An 18286-nucleotide genomic window follows, 5' to 3' on the forward strand; every position below is an offset into this window, starting at 1 on the left:
GTGGCACAATCACTTGAGCGATGTTTGTACCCAGAGGCGCGTTATCGTTCTTCATCGGTCAAAAGGTAGCTGATATGCTTCGTGTCGATACAAACTAAAGCGTTGCTAAGTCGTTAAAAATGTGGCCGTTCCACGTTACTAACATTTGTATGGTCTGACGTCACTTGAAATCCTCCGCGGACACCACACCACGAAGACCGAAATATGCAAGCTACGCGACATCATCGGTGCAACGTCGCACATGGTGAAGAAATAAAGGCCAATCCGCCGTTAATGTGCCGCATAGCCATTTGTTGACATCACTGCCACTTCGTCAGCCACACAGGAGCCACCGCTAGCAAAACCAAGCTTTGGCTACGCGAACCAAGCTTCTACCAGCTTCCAAGATTCCTTGTCTCATGTCGCTTGATCGCGTTAAGATCTTCATTTCCTCCACATCACAATGCCGCCATCTGTCCGGATCGAGACCAACGGCAGGGTTGGTAACAGGTTTGTGGCTGATGAGTTACCAATGCGGCGGGAAAGGTGCGAAGAATGATGTCGTTTCGCAGCATACGTGAAAATGTGACGGTATGTCATGAGAAAATTGGCTTTAGGGGCCGACTCAGAATATAAGGGACGTATTGCAAGCCTCTCTGTTTGCTTTCCTCAAAACTCATCACTCTGTTCATTCACTTTGGATCTCCGGTCGGTCTGCTCAGTGTAGGTGCTGCTTGCTTTGCTGGCACGCTACGCCGTTTGCTGTCCCCGATTACGCCTACCACTTCCGGAGCAAACAATAACAACAAAGACAACAAAACGTCATCCGCACGCCGTGCAGATACCTTGCTCCACCATCTCACCACACCATTCTTGACAACAATACCCACCATTCCCAAACATGGGTTTCTTCAACAAGCGCAACACGACTCCTGTCGCCGCAGACACTACAACGGCAACTGGTGCTCACGAAAAGCGGACTAGACCCAGGCGTGCATCCAAAGGCGGCTCGTCATCCTACAACAGCAGGCCTGGCTTCGGATCATGGCTCAAGGCTACTTGGCTCGACATTCTGACCATGGCTCTCATGGGCGCTGTCGGTCTTGGTGTTTACTTCGCTGACCCAGCCCCAAGCCGCAGCTTTCCAATCATCTTCCAAGATGGAGAGATTGTCTACCCTCAGTTCGCCTACCCTATGCGCAACGAGATTATTCCGATCTGGGCTGCTGCTTTGATGGCTTTCTTCATCCCCTTTGCTGTCTTCCTGATCGTTCAGGTCCGCGCTCGCAGTTTCTGGGATATCAACAACGCAACCATCGGTCTTCTCTACGCCTTGATCACCGCAGCCGTCTTCCAAGTCTTCATCAAGTGGCTTATTGGTGGGCTGCGTCCTCACTTCCTTGCTGTCTGCAAGCCTGTCATCCCTGCAAACCTTCTCCCGACCGTCGGCACCAACAACAATGGCGTTGAAGCCGGCAGCGCCTACGGCAACGTCGCAAACGGATACCGCCAGATCATGTTCGACCGCAGCATCTGCACGGGTGACAAGAATGAGATCAACGACAGTCTCGAGTCCATGCCCTCTGGTCACACTACAGCTGCCTTTGCCGGATTTGTTTACCTGTACCTGTACCTCAACGCCAAGTTGAAGGTCTTCTCCAACCACCACCCGGCTATGTGGAAACTCGTCGCTCTCTACGCACCTATTCTTGGAGCCTGCTTGATTGGCGGTGCCTTGACCATCGATGAGTACCACAACTGGGTAAGTCCCTACAGCTCTCACTTCAAAAACTTAGATCATTGCTAACAGATGCTCAGTACGATATCCTTGCCGGAGCAGTCATTGGTACTTTGATGGCCTTCAGCGCTTACCGCATGACCTACGCCTCAGTCTGGGACTTCCGTTTCAACCACATCCCTCTTATGCGTCATGCTCCTTTCGTCTATGGAGCCGGCCCAAGCTCTTTCGATGGATTCCACGACACCGTCTTCACTCGCAAGGCTGGATGGGGTACAATTGAGGGAACTAGCTGGGGTGGTGCGCCGTTCGATGCCGCAGATGGTCCTAGGGGTACCATGATGCCGCACCCTGACGGCCCTGCTCATGGCCACCACGGCAGTGCCTCGAGCCGTGTTCAGAGGAAGCCTCTCGGTGCTGACAGGCATGGTGAGCAGATGGTCTAAGTTATAGCTTGAGCTGGTAGGCATCTCAGATATGCCGGCCTAAAGCATAGGGCGGTACATCTGCCGTATGATGTGAGGTGTGTAGTTGAGGTAATGCTGGGAACAGAGCCTAAGTAGGGCGTTTACTGGAATTGCCAAGTTGGCAACTCTGATTTGACGATTACGATAGCGAGGCGTTATTGGGCTCTGGGGATACCACGATATTGTAATATAGTGCCAATTCGATAACAACTTTTATCAAATACTGTTGAGGTTGCATTCAAGCGTGAAGCCATGGTTTTTTTTACCGGAACACATCGGAATCGTTCCGAGCTGATTCCGAATACCTGCTCGCGCGTGTCGAGCCATGGCCCGTCATGCGAGAAGATCGCGCGGCGACGCATTGGCAGGTCAAGGCCATCCTCAGCTTTTGTGTGAAACCCGAACTTCCTGGTCGATTTAGCCATGGCACTGGGCACAAATCTCCCTTTCTGGCCAGCCTTGGTGTTTACTTACCTGGAGCCCAGTAAGCCCGGTCTCTCCTTCTCCTCCAACACCGCGCGACACCACCCAGACGCGTCCTTTAGGATCGTGAAAACTTGTCCTATCAATTCAAAGACTGTTCAGCTAAATATTCCGTAGTATCCGAGCTCCTAGGCGCCCATGCCGCCTTTACAGACCCCGTCTCTTTCACGAAGCGCCAACTCCCCGTTTCCTTCTCCCCAACGCCTCCGCCTCCTACTGCCGTACTGCTCGCCTACTCCCTCGGCAGCCTCTTCTTGATGCTCGCCGCCCTAAATATCCTCTGCACGGCCATCACACGCGACGTGCGCACTACACGATACTACCTGATGATACTGGCGTGCGGGGATATGGGGCATATGGCTGCAAACTACGTAGGCATGGGCAGCGAGGTGTTTTGGGATTATGATAGCTATAACGAGGTTATGGTGGGGAATGTGGCAATTACAATCGTGCTTTGGACAATGAGAGTTTTGACGCTGAGTGGAGTGTTTGGGCGGCTGGGGAGGTAAGTTGAAGGGACAATGGTAGGTTGAGTGGAACTATACTGTAGAAAGTCTATATACGCTATCGGTCTAGATCAATTCATGAAGAAGTTGTAAAAAACACCCCGATCGTGAAAAGCAAGCAACTGTAAGAAGACCAGACGCCTGTTGTTCTTCGACCCCGAAAAAATTGAAAAATAATACACCTTTACAACTCCTCAATTTGTCTCCCTAAATCCCGTACCAGTTCCTCGCCGTCTCGTAGACTTATCATCTCAGTTGGTGCGAAGATGCCTACATCCAGAGCGCCATTGCGTATTGTGGCCTCGATATCGACAGCGTGCTGTGTATCCGTTAGTTTCTCTTCTATCCAGCTGGAGCTTATCGATGATATTGACTTACCAAGTATGCCCCATTTACGCGCTCATTCACTAGCTCAGGAGGTACCTCAAAGCTGCGATCCTCGACTGTCGATACCTTACTGACAGACTCTTGCCAGTGTTGAGCCGGTTCGATTGTGATACCCTCCCCCGTGTGTGCCTCTCCCTCTACCTCCTGTGTATCTGGCAGAGACAGAAAGTTGACAAATGTATCGACCTTGACACGAGTCCACTCATTGATCTCAAAAAGGTTTGCAGATGCATTCGCTGGGTTACTGATGTCTTGGAGATCGTGTTGAATTTCGCAAGCTAGCTCTTTGAGGTTCCGACCGAGTGGCGTCCTGACGCGAAGTGGTAGCAAGTTGACTGTAGGTACAACTGCGGATGCTATACAATCGATTGGCAGCGAGCGATTCGCAAGGTAGACTCCTATGACCACATCCTCGTCTTTTCGGCTAGCTGAATTTGCAGCGTAGAGTTTTGCGTACGTAGCGAGGAAGATTGATTGCGCTGAAACACCATGTCGACGAGCGGTGGCCTCCAGATTTGAGGTTGATAACAGGGCTGGGACAAATACCTGAGTCTTCGTTTGTGGGCTCTCGGATGGTTGAATCAGGTGGTTCTGAGACAGGTTCGCGAGATATTTCTCCCAGAAAGCCTTCTTCTCCCTCATCGCCGATGCCGTGTGGCCGTTAGCGGCCACACGGGCGAACGTATCGTCCGATAGAGGTGTTGGAACGCCATTGCAGATGGATTGAAACCGTTGCATCATGAGAGGTAGACTAACACCATCGTATAGTGCATGGTGGATCCTAAGTTTCAATGCCCAGCCATTCGCCGTTCGCGAGGCGAAGAGGTGCACCCACGGTTGCGTGGCAACGATAGCGCGCACATGTTTGCTGAGGATGTCGTGCTCATCGCCAGTAATGTCTGTGACAGACGCTTTTGCATCTTTCGACACGATTGCTACGTATGGCGTTCGATCATCGCCAGAAGATGCAAAGAAGGTCCGCAGAACAGGAGTTGTCGCAGTCAGGGCTTGCCATGAGTTGTTGAGGTCGCCGAATTCCATTACACCATTGATCTCGTAAGAGAACTCCGCATAGAAGTTGCTACCTTTGGTGTTCAGCCACATCGACAGCATGTAGAGCTGTCCGGCGGTGACTGGAAGTATATCGGTGACACTGGCATCCTCGACGCCAGCTTGGTTCAAGATCTCTGCTCTATTCAGACCTCTTGTGGTTTCTCGAATGACTTCAAAAGGATCGGTATTGTTTTCCGGAGTCTGTGCGACGCGCTCGTCCAAAAGCCTGGCCATGTTCTGGATCGTACCAGCTCGAAGCATATCGCCAACGCTGAGAACGATGCCTTGCTTGCGAAGAAGAGAAGAGACTTTGATCGCGCTGATAGAGTCCAGCCCCATGTGGAAGATAGTCATATCACTTGTGATGTCATCTTCGGATGTCTTGGATACCGAAGCGAGGGTTTCGCGGATCTTGCGAGCTGTTGCTGTATGTGGTAGATCTTTAGCATCCTTTTCGTTGATTGCTTCCGGATTGCTGATCGTATGAGATTCTTCTTTCATGAAAGCCGGCAAGCCGCATACGGAAGTGCCCTCTGTGGTGACCTCGATGACAGGCGCCTCTGGTCGGGCCATCAGGTACTTGAGCACGTCGTCCATTCGATATAATAGCTGCTTCGACCCTTCTCTATCGAGAAACTCCTCTTTGACCGCACAACGCCATACCAAAATGTCGTTCACCATTTCCATTTCGACACACAGCGAATACTCAACGTCGCTGTGACCCTCGATACTCGTGTATAGCTTTTCTTCCTCATCTTGCTCTTGCTCTTGCTTTAGGCTCTTCTGATAAACGAACAGACTCTCGAATAGTCTCCCATCGACACCAGCCGCGGATAAAGCTTTCCGTAGGGGGTAGTGCTGCCACTCTTTGATGTTTGTGAAGTTGTCTTGTACGTAACGCACCATATCCATTCCAGATCCGTGTAGGATGACCCGGATTGCAACCGTGTTCATAGTTGGGAACATTAGCTGAGATCGTTCATTGTCGTCCCTTCCAGAAAGTACGGATCCAAAAGTGATATCCAAACTCTGAGTATAGAACGCAGAGACGAGAGCAAAGATTGATTGACCAATGGTCTGCAATGAGACGTTGCTATTCCTTGCAAAAGCTTGCAGCTCTTCTACTCGAACTACACTGTTGTGCTCATGGCGATGAACGTAGCTGCTGGATTTGCTGGAGACATGTGATCGTCGAGGGAAGAAACTTTGCTCAGCGTCCGAAAGATAATCTTGCCAAAAGCCTGCAGAGGTAGATCCAGAAGCTGCGATAATGTTGGCCAGCGAACGTTCATAGTCGGGCCGAGGACTAAATTGATCTTTGTATGCTCGGTGCACGTCGGTGTGCAGTAAGCTAAGAGACCATCCGTCGTATAGGGAGTGTCCGATAGCAAGGACAAGGTAGCAATTCTCCGGAGTATCGATGAAGCGAAGGCGGAAGGCAGGTGTCGAGAGCGAACTTTGTATGGCATCATGTCGAAGTTCATCGAATATTGATGTGAAGTCTGGCGTGTCCTCCAGCCTGAGGTGTGACCAGAAATTATGATACCCGTTGTGGACGATCTGTGCAAAAGAGCCGTCGATCTCTGGATCATCTACCTCCACGAAACCAGTCCGTAGGATCGGCGAGGCTGCAACAACTGCACTCCAGGCGTCTCGAAGCTTCTCCATGTCGACCCCAGGACGAAGCATGAGCACATCGTAGTTGTAGTATCTTGTGTACTCTGATGCGACCATCTCAGCCACCATAGCTTCTTGTAATGGTGTCAGGGGAAGCACCTCTTGGATATCGGTGGCATCAGACAAATGATGTTCGACATATCTTCGCATCGACTGCTTGTAGGGTCCAAGATCCATTTGCGGAAGCTCTCTATCTGGTGCTTCCCTGGCTGAAATTTGCTGCACCATTTTCGCGATGGTCAGTCCGCGCGTAATGCCACTTACGGGAATGTTCACCCCACGTTTCTTTAGCTTCGAAGATAGCTTGATAGCATCAATACTGTCGAGTCCAAGCTCAAAGATAGAAGTAGCTTCATTGATACCAGCGGAATCAAGACCAGATAGGGTAGCGATCTCTTCCTTGATCTTGACCGCTTCGCTTGTCCATTCGAAACTAGCTGTGTCACCAGTATCGTGGGTCGCTCCCGTCTCCAGTATCGTTCCGGTTTCTGCTATACCATTCACTCCAGCATTCGATTCTGGTATGCAAGACGGATCTTGCAAGACCTGCCGCATTGCAGCCTCGAATCGATCAAGAAGTCCACCCACTAGAGTTCCATCTGCGACATGACCTTGAGCAACCAAGGTAAGTTTGAACACGTCGCCAGTTTTCTGCTCGATTTCCAAAGCCAAAGGATAGTCAGCGACGGCGTCATCATCCAAGATCTCCCAAACATCGTTCTTTGCCCACTCTTCCTCTCCTTGTGCGACTTGGTATGCAAAGAGATTGTCAAACAGCGGCTGATTCGGAACTCTCTTACACCACTTCATGACGTCCCTGAGTGCAGTGTGCTGGTAGGGATGAGCTTCGACGTTGAAGTCGTGTACTCTCTTGATGATCGACTTCCAAGACTCGCCGTGTTGAGAATGATGCTGATACGGTATGGTGTTGAACATGGGGCCTATAATGTGATCTGCACCTTCCAGATCAATGCTTCGTCCAGAAACTATCACCCCGGTTGTTACAGGGCCTCTGACGTGCTCTTGCAGCACGAACAGCCAACAAGCTTGAGCGACGGCTTGTGCTGTAACATTGAGCTGACGCCTCACGCGGTCAAAATCCGTTAACGCATTCACCTCACGGGTGACTACAACAGTAGTTCTGACTGGTCGGCTGGAAATACCGGGTAGATGGGAAGACTCGTTGGTCAGATGATCTTGCCAAAACTTCTTCGCTCCGTCGGCGACGTTTAGCGGGCCATGGGCGAGTGCAGTATGGAAAGCAGGTGCGACAGAATTCGCACCCTTGCCGTTGTAGAAGTTCCATACAGCCTGGAAGATCAGTCTGATGCTGTTGCCGTCGTAGAGGGCATGGAAGATATGTACGAGCAGCAACTTTTGCGTTGGGGTATTGACAAGATGCACCTCAAAGAGATTTCTCAGTTGACTTCGATTAAGCTTCAGCCAGTTGTGTCGCAATCTTTCTGTGTGCTCGACAAGTTCTTGGTCTTTGGCTAAAATTTGCATTGTCCCACTCAATGGGACGCCACCAAGAACTGCTTGCACATGCCCCTCTTCTGTGTTGACAAAGGCCGTGCGAAGTATCGGGGTTGAAGCATGTACATCTTCCCATGCCGCTCGAAGTTGCTGTTCGTTGACGCTGTCATGTAGCTTGAAATGGAAGGTATTGAAATACAGCCCATTGTTGCTTTCCAAAGACCTTGCAATCATACCTTGTTGCAAAGGGGTACTTGGCGCGAGAACTTCGATTCTACTAGATTCAACCGATAGTGACTGTGCGACGCTATGTCTGTAGCGATGCCGAACTGCATGGATGGCTTGTTGTACGGCGAGGAAAGATCCATGGTGTCGATCGACAGAGCCGCCAGAGTGTAAGGCTTTCGCAAGACGACGAATGGTAGGACATCGCATCACTAAAGATGCGCTAGCAGTTGCAAAGCCGGCCTGCTTGAGTCTGCGCGATACTCCGATCACAGAAATTGAATCCATACCCAGCTCAAAGAAGCTGGTATCCTTGCCAATAGATTCCTCGCTCACGGCCAGTGTTTGAGAGAGTGCATGGCGGAGCTTCTCGTCTTTTTTCGACCAGGTTTCGTCCGGGCGGTTTGTAGTGGCTGATAGAGCCTGCAACTCGTGGGAGGAAAGTGCTTCGTAAAGCTCTTTCAGCTTCTTGCCGTCAGCTTTGTTGTTGATGTTCAGTGGCATTGTCGTGAGAGGAACGAAGTGTGTGGGGACCATGTATGGAGGAAGCCTTTCGGAACAAGCTTCTTTCGCACTCGCAATCCACTCGATCTTGTCTAGCTGGACCTGAAGTTGAGCTCTGGGATGGTTGCCACAGACCAAGAAAGCTACTAATTGCTCTTTCTGTTGCTTCGGATGCTTCAGCACTAATGTTGCAACATCAGATATCGTCTTGCTGGACTGTTTGATGACAGAGTTAATCTCAGCAACTTCCAGGCGTTGACCCCGCAATTTGACCTGATCGTCTGCACGTCCCAGGAAGTCGAATGTATTGTCATGTAGGAGTCTGACTAGATCACCCGTCCGGTATACACGCTCGTCGAAACGCTTGAGATAAGGAAAGCGCTCCGCAGTCAGCTCTGGTCGATTGAGGTAGCCCTTGCCGACGAGTTTCCCCGAGACACAGAGCTCACCGACGCCGCCGCGTAAAACAGGGGTGTCGGAACCCGGATGGAGGACCAAGGATCCAACGTTGTCGAACTGAGGACCAATATTCGAGGGTTTACCGTTGGCCGGAACGCGAGGGTACATGGTGCATCCTATCGTTGCTTCCGTTGGTCCATATCCATTGTAGATAACACCCTTTGGACCCCATACGTCGAGGATCTCTTGTTTCAGACTCTCGCCACCAGTGATGAAGACGCCCTTACAAAGGCCGGGTACTTCATCTGGGTGAAGAATTTGGGCCAGACTGGGTGTCAGGTCAATGTGTGTAATATTGAGATCGGAAATAGATTTCGCCAAGTCTACGAAGATGAGGTCTCGGGGTGCTGAAACGACGCAGATACCAACAGACCAGCTCCAATACTGCTCAAGTACTGAAACGTCAAAATGGAACGAAGCAAACTGAAGCCATCGTGAGTTTGCATCCCAGTGTCCAGCGAACAAACGCTGGAAAGCGAGAAGCGCCTGCACCGCATTTTCATGGGTTAGTTCGCAGCCTTTAGGCGTTCCCGTAGTACCGGAAGTATATAAGCAGTAGCTACGATCCTGGACGTTGATGTCGTCGTTGCGTGAAAGCGTGGAGCCAGATAGTGTACGCCAGTCGATTTCATCGAGCTTCAGCACGGGCACACTGACGGTTCCCTCGAACTTGGCAGCCTGGGAAGATAAAGATACCACGGTCTGGGCTCGCGAATCGTCAACGATATAAGTTTGACGTGCAGAAGGTGCACCGGGATCGATAGCGACAAAGCCGCAGCCAGACTTCAATATCCCCAGCATGGCGAAAGATGCTTCTGGACATTTCTCGAAGCACACACCAACCAGGCTGCCAGACTGAACCCCATAGGAGACAAGCAAGCGAGCAATTCTGTTCCCTTCTGCATTGAGCTCAGCATAAGTCCATTGCTCAACAGTCCGCTGCCCTTTGTCGTTCGCTGACACAAACTCAAATGCAATGCGCTCGGGGTACTTCATCGCAGTATGCTCGACCAGTTCGTGGAGTAGCCTGGCATTAGAGGGTAACTCGGGCTCCTTAGCGGGCGTGATAGAGTAGAGGCGCTCGGCATAGCGGGTCTCAACTGTAGGACTGCTTGTAGTATAGCTCTCCATCAAGTGATCTAGTTGTTCAAGGATCAAACTGGCCTGCTGCTCTGGAATGACATGCGGCAAGAACGTGAGCCGATACTCCAGGTGTCCGTCCACCGGCTCCAACTCAATCGAAACCGGGTACTCAATGGCCGCTCTTTCTTCGGCTACTTTCCATATGGTACCAGCCTCTGTTCGGGCGGGAAGCTTCTGATAAGCAAAGATGGTGTCGAAAAGTGCCTCATTAGGAAAGCCCATCAATGTCTGAATCTCCTTGATTGGTGTGAACTGATACTGCTGAATCTCAGTATTTAGCTCCATGATCTTTTTGAGGAATGCGGCTTTGTCGTTCATGATTGTACATGCCACTGGTACAGTATTGATGCAGGGGAAGACAGCATCCTCTGCTCCTTCGAAGATTCGACCGGATAGCACAACTCCGCACGTTACTGAGCTTTCTCCGGTGTAAGCGCTTACTAAAGAAAGCCAGCTCACAACGCCTGCAGTCTGCATAGTGATTTCGGCATCACGACATCCGTCTTCGAGGACATGAAGAGGTTTCGTGGACTGGCGCGTGTAAACTAACGGAGGGCTTGGCTTGTATCTCAAAGGCGCAAGGTTGGGAAAGCGGGATGCGTTTGCAGTCTTTCCAAGGTTAGTCCAGAACTTCTCTCGATCGGCCGTTTTTGCACCGCTAAACTGAATGATGCTACTGATGGTTGCGTCGATAGATCTTGGTGACGGTAAAGGTTGATCCAGATATGCAGCAGTAACCTCATCGAAGATGAACTGGAGACTTTGTGCGTCGAAAAGAGCATGTAATATGGCTAGGTCAAGAGCATAGTGATACTCGCCCTCAACGATCCGCAATGCCCAAGGCGGTGAGTGCAAGTGCTTCAGAGACGCGTACCGTGTTTGCTTGATCCATTCATCGAATGAGTCTGAAGTATTGCCCGAGGTAACAGTCCACGGTAGATCCAAAGATCCGGATGTGTACTCAATCATAGCAAAGGGGTGAAGTGGATCCCTGACATGAGCAAGTCCGGTTCTCAGTAGGCTATGACGTTTCATCACCGTTGTCCATGCCCTCTTGAGTCTGCCGATATCCACATCCAACTCCAGTTGTAGGCGAAGAGAGTTCATATACACAGCTCCTTCCTTGGCCAGAAACTGCGATACCATACCGTTCTGGAGTGGAGTACAGGGACGGACGGCTAGAACGTCGCTATCCGGAATATCGTTATCGCTCAGTACCTGCGTTCTGTACTTGCGTTCAAAAGCACCGAAGTCAAAACCTGAGGACGTAAGCACATCTGACGGATTCCTCTGGTCTATAAATTCCGCAAGGTCGACGCAAGTGGTACGTTTCAGAACATCAGTAGCGTTTACATGATAGCCTTGCTTCCGAAGTGCAGCAGCGACTTGAACTGCGCTGATACTATCAAGACCGAGTTGGTAGATCGAGGTTCTTGGCAAGATGTCGCCTCGGGGAGTATTGGACAGTCGCGCAAAAGTGTTTCGAACCTCAGTCTCTGTTTCGGTCCATTGATGGTTCGGTTCATTTGGACACCCGTTAGTAAGGGGTTCGGCACCTGCATGGTCTCTGAATATGTTGATCAATGCTTTCTTGTCGATCTTCCCAGCCATTGATCGTGGTATTTCATCCAAGAAGAGGAAGAATTGGGGAACCATGTAAGACGGTAGGCGGCTGCTTAAAGTCTTCTTAAGCTCACGCTGAAGCTCGGCATGTCTGGTCTTTTCGGGCTTTTCATGTGAGACCAGGAAGGACACAAGCTGGTCTTTGCCAGTCTGGTCTTTCTTCATGATCTGTGTGGTCACAAAAGCAATGTCTGGAAGGATATCCTTGATGACGTGGTTAATTTCGCCAAGCTCCACCCTGAGCCCGCGAATCTTGACCTGATCGTCTGTGCGTCCCACGAACTCGAAATTTCCATCGCTCAGCATTCGGACCAAGTCGCCACTCTTGTAGAATCGTTGACCATCACGGGTTACGAACTTCTCGCTTGTAAGATCAGGTTTGCCGAAGTAGCCTCGCGCAAGTTGTGCACCTCCGATATAGAGTTCACCCGTGCTTAGCACCGGCAAAGGTGAAACGCCTTGAGATGGGAAGATTGCGAAGGATGTCGTAGGGAAGGGCTTGCCAATGACTGAAGTTTTTGCATCGCTTGACATGGGGCTAATGGTGGTGCAGAACGCAGCTTCAGTAGGCCCGTACGAGTTTACACACGCACATCCCCATTCTTGTACAATAGCGGGCGACATGGCTTCTCCGATACAGTACAGCCACTTGACGCTCGGTACATCCGCTCTCTTGATTGATACAGCAACTGAAGGTGTAAGATCGAGCAAGTCGGCCTGCAGAGAATTGATGACCTTAGGCAGATCATTCAACAGGTCATCTTGTTCCGCGGTACAAAGGGTGAAGCCGAACGTCCAGGCCAGGAAACAATCGTAGTAACACATGTCAAATGTCACAGCCGCATACTGCAGTAGTCTTGAAGATGAGCTCCAAGGGACGCGAGATTTGGAGCTCAAAACGGTTTGGATTGGAGCGCGGTGTTCCATGCTGACTGCTTTCGGTACGCCTGTGGAGCCAGAGGTGAAGAGGCAATAGGCTAGGTTTGAGTCTCCTAGACCAGGAATGACAGGATTACTATGCAAAGCGGGTGGAATAGCTTGAACATTGACAATGGTCGCTTTGGTTAGATTCTTGGGAAGCATCGAGTCATCCGAACAAAGCACCAGCTTCGGCTTCAACTCCTGAAGCATGACCTTTCTGCGTGCTTCGGGTAGACTAGGATGTACCGGCGCAAAAGCGGCTCCAGCTTTGAGAACCCCCAGTATGCTTGCATAGAACTGTGGGCTCTTGTGTATGTGAACTGACACAATGTCTTCAGGTCCAATCTTTGCTTCAATGAGCGTATGCGCAATGCTGTTTGCGTTTTCGTTCAAAGTATTGAAAGACCAAGTCGTCTTCTTGTTATCCGGGAGCAAGAAGTCTAGCGCGACACGTTCTGGGTACGACGCTGCCATGAGTTCGAAACCGGAATGTAGCAAGGCAGTTTCGGTTTCGAATCGCTCATAGTTTATATTGGACTCCGCTCGGAGATGGACGGGCAACTTCGTCATGTCAACAGCGGTGGCATTCGGAGACGCAACCAACGATGATAAGCAGGCTTCGTAAGTCTCCATGACCAGTAGAGCCTCCGTTTTGGACAGTAGTGAGGTTTGATAGTGTAGGATTAGCTCCAAGGTATTTGCAGTTTGGTCTTGAACGATCTCGCATACTACAGGTAGATCCATATCGCCCAGGTCTTGTTCAAGGGTCCAAATAGAAGAATACAGTGATGACTTCGGTTGCTGAAGTATGACAAGAGTGTCAAAAAGACGGCCACCCTCCTGAAGCACCATGTTCTGTATGCGACGAAGCGGAGTCAGCTGATGAGCCAGTGATTCAATACTGAGATTATGTGTCAGGCGCATCAAAGCATGATTGGACCGTTGGAAATCGAAGTTGACGCGAACAGGCAAAGTGTTAAAGCAAGGAGCGACAATGCGCTCGACGTTGTCTCCAGCAATGCTGCGCCCACTGACGACATTTCCGAAGCAGATGTCGTTCTCACCCGTGTAGAAGTGCAGCAGTTTTGCCCAGGCGGCCTGTACCATCGCCAGTAATGACACTGACATGTTCTGACATGCTCCACGTACACTATTGAGCAGCAGTTGTAGACGTTGTGACGAGGTTGCGGATTTTCCAGGAACTCTCGAGCTGTTACTGGTAAGAGTAGGAAAGAGAGTGGGCTCAAGGCCTCCCAATAGAGCAGCCCAGTATGCGTCACCCTCTGTATAGTTCTGATGAAGCATTTGTTGCAGGTACACATCGTAAGGGACTGGTGGTAGCAGCTTGAAGCCGAGGTATAAGTCTTGTATCTCTTCGAGAAGGGTGGAAATTGCAATGCCGTCATAGAGCGCATGGTGGCAACTAAATAGCAACTTCATGGACGGTCCATCCTGAGCCAACGCAAAGTAAACCGGAGGCTTCTCGGCACGAAGGAGATCGGAGATGATGCTGTGCGTGTGCGATGGCAGCTCGTCTGTAAAATCATGGAATTGCCAATTCAAGCCGGTATCGCGTAGAACGACTTGCGCGAACGCGAATGATGGGTCTTCAGTGCCAACAAAACAAGTCCGAAAAATCTCGTGTCGCTGAACCATGCTCTTCCAGCATTTCTGCAGCCGAGAAACATCTCCTTTGACATCAAAAACCATCGTGTTGCAGTACGCGGAGCCTTCGAATGACTGACCACTTGACAGCATTGCTTCTTGAAGTGGTGTACATGGTAGTATCCTTGCCACCTGGTACTCGCCGCCATCATAGCGCGTAAGAATTCGAGACACTTCATCTGGTTTGAGAAAGTTGTTCAAGTTGACGGTTGGGGGCTTGGTCGTTTGTTGTGTTGGTGAATGCTGGCGCATATCGTGAATAGACGCTAGTCGAGCAATTGACGAGTTCTTTAGCACCGTCGAGATGGCAAAGTCGCCTAGATCTAGTGTTCGAAGTCTACTACAAAAGCGTATAGCTGACACAGAATCTAAACCCACGTTGAAAAACGACGAAGTTCGCCGAAGTTCTTTCGACGATATGCCGAGTGTCCATGCAAGAGCCTGGGCTACGTCTTTCTCCCACGGCGATGATATCTCTGAAACCTCGTCGGTGTCGGTCGATTGCATAGTGATTTCCAATTGGTCTTCCGTTAGATTCCAGAATAGGTCTTTAAGGAGACTTTTATCAATCTTGGCCTGCATTGTCATTGGGAGGCGTGATATGGGAATAAGATATGAAGGAACCATGTATGAAGGTAAACGTTGCGACAACAGGCCGAATAGATCTGACCTCACCGATTCGGACTCCGCGGGGTCCAAGCGCTGGAAATTGTCAGATGCGGCTGTAACAGGTACCCAGAAGATGACCAGTGTTTGCGCATTGTTGGGACGCGGTAAGAGAAGAGTGACACAGTCTTGCACTGATCCATGATCGAGCATGACCGAGGTGATTTCACCAAGCTCGACACGCTGACCAAGAATCTTAACTTGATCGTCCGAACGACCCCTGGAAAGTATGGATTCATCAGGCAACAGGATACCCATGTCACCTGACCGATATAACCTCCCGTAGATAGGATGATTGATGATTTTTGTGGCGTTCAGTTCCGGGCGATTCAGGTAGCCACGAAAGACCTGGTACCCCCCAAAGCAAAGTTCTCCTACAGCGCCGCGGGGCAGAACAGCCTCGCTGTCAGGATCAAGTACGAAGGCTGAGGTGTTGGTGAAAGGCATGCCGATGTTGTTGATCAAGTCATCTGGAGTAACCGCTGTTCGGACAGTGCATATATTTGTGGTCTCGGAAGGACCATACCCTTGGTACAAGCCTCTACCTGCCCATTTTCTTCGAACATGTTCCGTCAGGGCTTCTCCAGCAGTCACCAGAAACTCGACTCTCGGGACATTCTCCGGGTCCACTAACGCTGCGACTGTTGGTGTCAAGCTCAGGTGTGTGACACCTAGCTGATTGATTGCAGCCTCAAAGTCATGGAACAGATCGTCTTTCTTCGCCGTGCACAAACATATGCCCACGTACCAGGAGAAGAATATCTCAAAGACGCTAACATCAAATGCTTGGGAGCAGGATTGGAGCAAGCAGGATTCCGCAGAAATGGGGTATATGGTCGACAGATACTGCAGATTACTCATGAGGTTGTCTTGGGTGACAAGAACGCCTTTCGGTGTTCCAGTACTGCCAGAAGTGAATACAGCGTAGGCAAGGTGCTGTCCGTTGTACGATACGTTCAGGTTCTGATCAGAGTAGCCTGAGAGCTTAGTGGCATTGATGTCTATCAGTTCGACTCGGAGATTCTTTCGAAGAATAGATGAAGTCGACGAATCGGAGACGCAGACCTTGACTCGCGCATCGTTCAAGATGGTCTTGACTCTCTCGATTGGTGTATCAGGGACGAGTGGTAGATATCCGCAACCGAGTTTGAGAACAGCGAGGATACAGACGTAAAGATCGACCGACTTCTCCATCATGATGCAGACTAATTGATCATGGCCAACTCCATGGCTGGCAAGCACGCGGGCAAACCGATTGGCGCGGGAGTTTAGCATCTCATAAGTCGCCACCTGTTCGATCTCCAGACCACCGCGTATGACACGGGCGAATTTGACAGCCGGTCTTCCGGGATTCGACAGAGCCCATTGTTCCACTGCATAAGCAGGACCACGCTCGATTGGTGGCTGCTGAGGCGTAGGATTCGCGATCGATAAAGAAGGCGTGGTGAAACACCACTTCATCTTATCGATGTTGTGATTGGTGCTCTCCAACAGTATTCCCACCACTTCGTCAATCTGGCGCGACAAGCATTCGATCTGTTGCTCCGGGAAGTTTGGTGCATCGTAGGTGGCCCGTAACGATATGCCATCTTCGCGCGGTTCGAATTCCAGTGTGAGTCTGAATTCAAGGTCATCCGCGCTGTCGATGATTCTGGCTGCAGGCGTTGAGTTTGAATTCGAGGCTATTGATTGTTGCCACACGAACAAGATGTCAAAGAGCCGTGTTCCAGGTGGTATATTGCCTGCCCTTACGATCTCGCGCAAGGGGATGATGCTGTGCCTCAGACTCTCTCGATTCAATGCTTGAGTCAAATGTAGGAGGTCATGGGTGCTATGAGCGTTGTTGAGGTCTATGCGGAAGGGAACAGTGGCGATGCAAGGGCCAATGATATCCTCCACACCGGCCACCGGGATAGTCCGCCCAGATGAAACATTTCCAAGAACTACATCGGCCGTACCGTTATAAAGACTAAGCACGTATGCCGTAGCTGCTTGGAAGTATACCTGAGGATTGATGGCCATTTCACGGGCGCGCTCAAAGAGCTGAGATGGGTCGATAGCAGACAGTCTATTGAAGCGGCGTGTTACTCGGTCTTTAACAACCATTCCGTGGTAGTTAGGTAGCGAAACCGGAAGGTAGCCGTTAAGTAGACTAGTCCAGTACTTCCGACATACCTGTTGATCTTCGGGGTTTATCCGGGACAGATATTGGACTACCTCACGGAATTGTGGTCGTGGCCCAATTTCCTCTCTACGCAATCGCCTGTCGAGATCATGCAGCAACAGATCAAAAGACCACCCGTCGTATAAAGCATGATGTATGCGAAAAAGCAAGCGAGGTCGCTCGGATATTATCATTATTTGCGTGTGAAACGGTCGCAGGAAGTCTTCCTCGGATTGCAGTGTGTACAGCTTCGAGAAGCTGTCGACCTCCTCAATTTGAGAGGTCAGTAACCCTTTCCATATTATCTGCGAAAAGGTTCCGGAATGTTGCGACTGCGCGTAGAAACCAGTACGTATAATCTCGATTTTGCTGGCCAAATCCTGTATGATGTCTCGTATATCTTCAAACGTCCGCGAAATCGAAAGTTCGACTTCAACCCAGTTGCAGTAAGCAGCAGGCCTCGTCATTGTCTCCGCAAGCATAGCTTCTTGTAAGGGAGTACAAGGTAGTACATAAGCGATATCGCTACCCCATCGCTCCAGCTGAGGGGTTTCTATGCGGATGAATGATCTCGGGGAGTCTTTTGTTGGGCCATGCAGACTAGTGGCTGTGGTAGGCTTTCTACACATCGCAATAAGATCTTCCAATGTATGCGCTGATAGTACCTCCATCGCACCCAACTCGAACCCCTCTCGTCGCAGCGCAGATGCAACGCGGATCGATTGAAGAGAATCTATCCTAGTGAAAGCAAGATCCAAATTTGATCCAGGAGCTGGAGAGATAAGGTGCCTCATGATACTCAGGACGGTCCGGCCCACACGATCGCTTGGGTCGATGTTGGTAGACGAAGCCGTACCATTAGAGTTAGTCTTGCGGAGAAACTCTCTGGTGAGAGAGTCTTTGTCGATCTTCCCCGATGGGAGTTGTGGCATGGCATCTACGAAGAAGACGTCTGATGGAACCATGAATGCCGGAAGCCAATGACTACAGGTATTGAGAACATCTGTGCGTGTTACTTCATGCGAATCGACAGCGCAGAACACGATCAGGGATTCGTCAACAATGATCGCTGTTGCTGTACGACAGCTCGGTATCCTCATGATAGCCTGTTCGATCTCGCCGAGCTCAACCCGCTGCCCTCTTAGTTTTA

General features: G+C 50.5%; 2 protein-coding genes across 2 annotated transcripts; one reads left to right on the forward strand and one right to left on the reverse strand.

The window, feature by feature from the left end:
* Positions 1-880: 880 nt before the first annotated feature.
* ACET3X_000956 (uncharacterized protein) lies at positions 881-2163 on the forward strand (the record flags this gene model as incomplete). Its single annotated transcript, XM_069448309.1, has 2 exons — positions 881-1741; positions 1798-2163. The coding sequence occupies 2 exons, from the start codon at positions 881-883 to the stop codon at positions 2161-2163; spliced, it is 1227 nt and encodes a 408-aa protein (XP_069311198.1).
* A 1194-nt stretch (positions 2164-3357) lies between these two features.
* ACET3X_000957 (uncharacterized protein) lies at positions 3358-17078 on the reverse strand (the record flags this gene model as incomplete). Its single annotated transcript, XM_069448310.1, has 2 exons — positions 3358-3492; positions 3552-17078. The coding sequence occupies 2 exons, from the start codon at positions 17076-17078 to the stop codon at positions 3358-3360; spliced, it is 13662 nt and encodes a 4553-aa protein (XP_069311199.1).
* Positions 17079-18286: the final 1208 nt, after the last annotated feature.

Source organism: Alternaria dauci, chromosome 1 (genome assembly GCF_042100115.1).
Source record: "Alternaria dauci strain A2016 chromosome 1, whole genome shotgun sequence".
NCBI lineage: Eukaryota > Fungi > Ascomycota > Dothideomycetes > Pleosporales > Pleosporaceae > Alternaria > Alternaria dauci.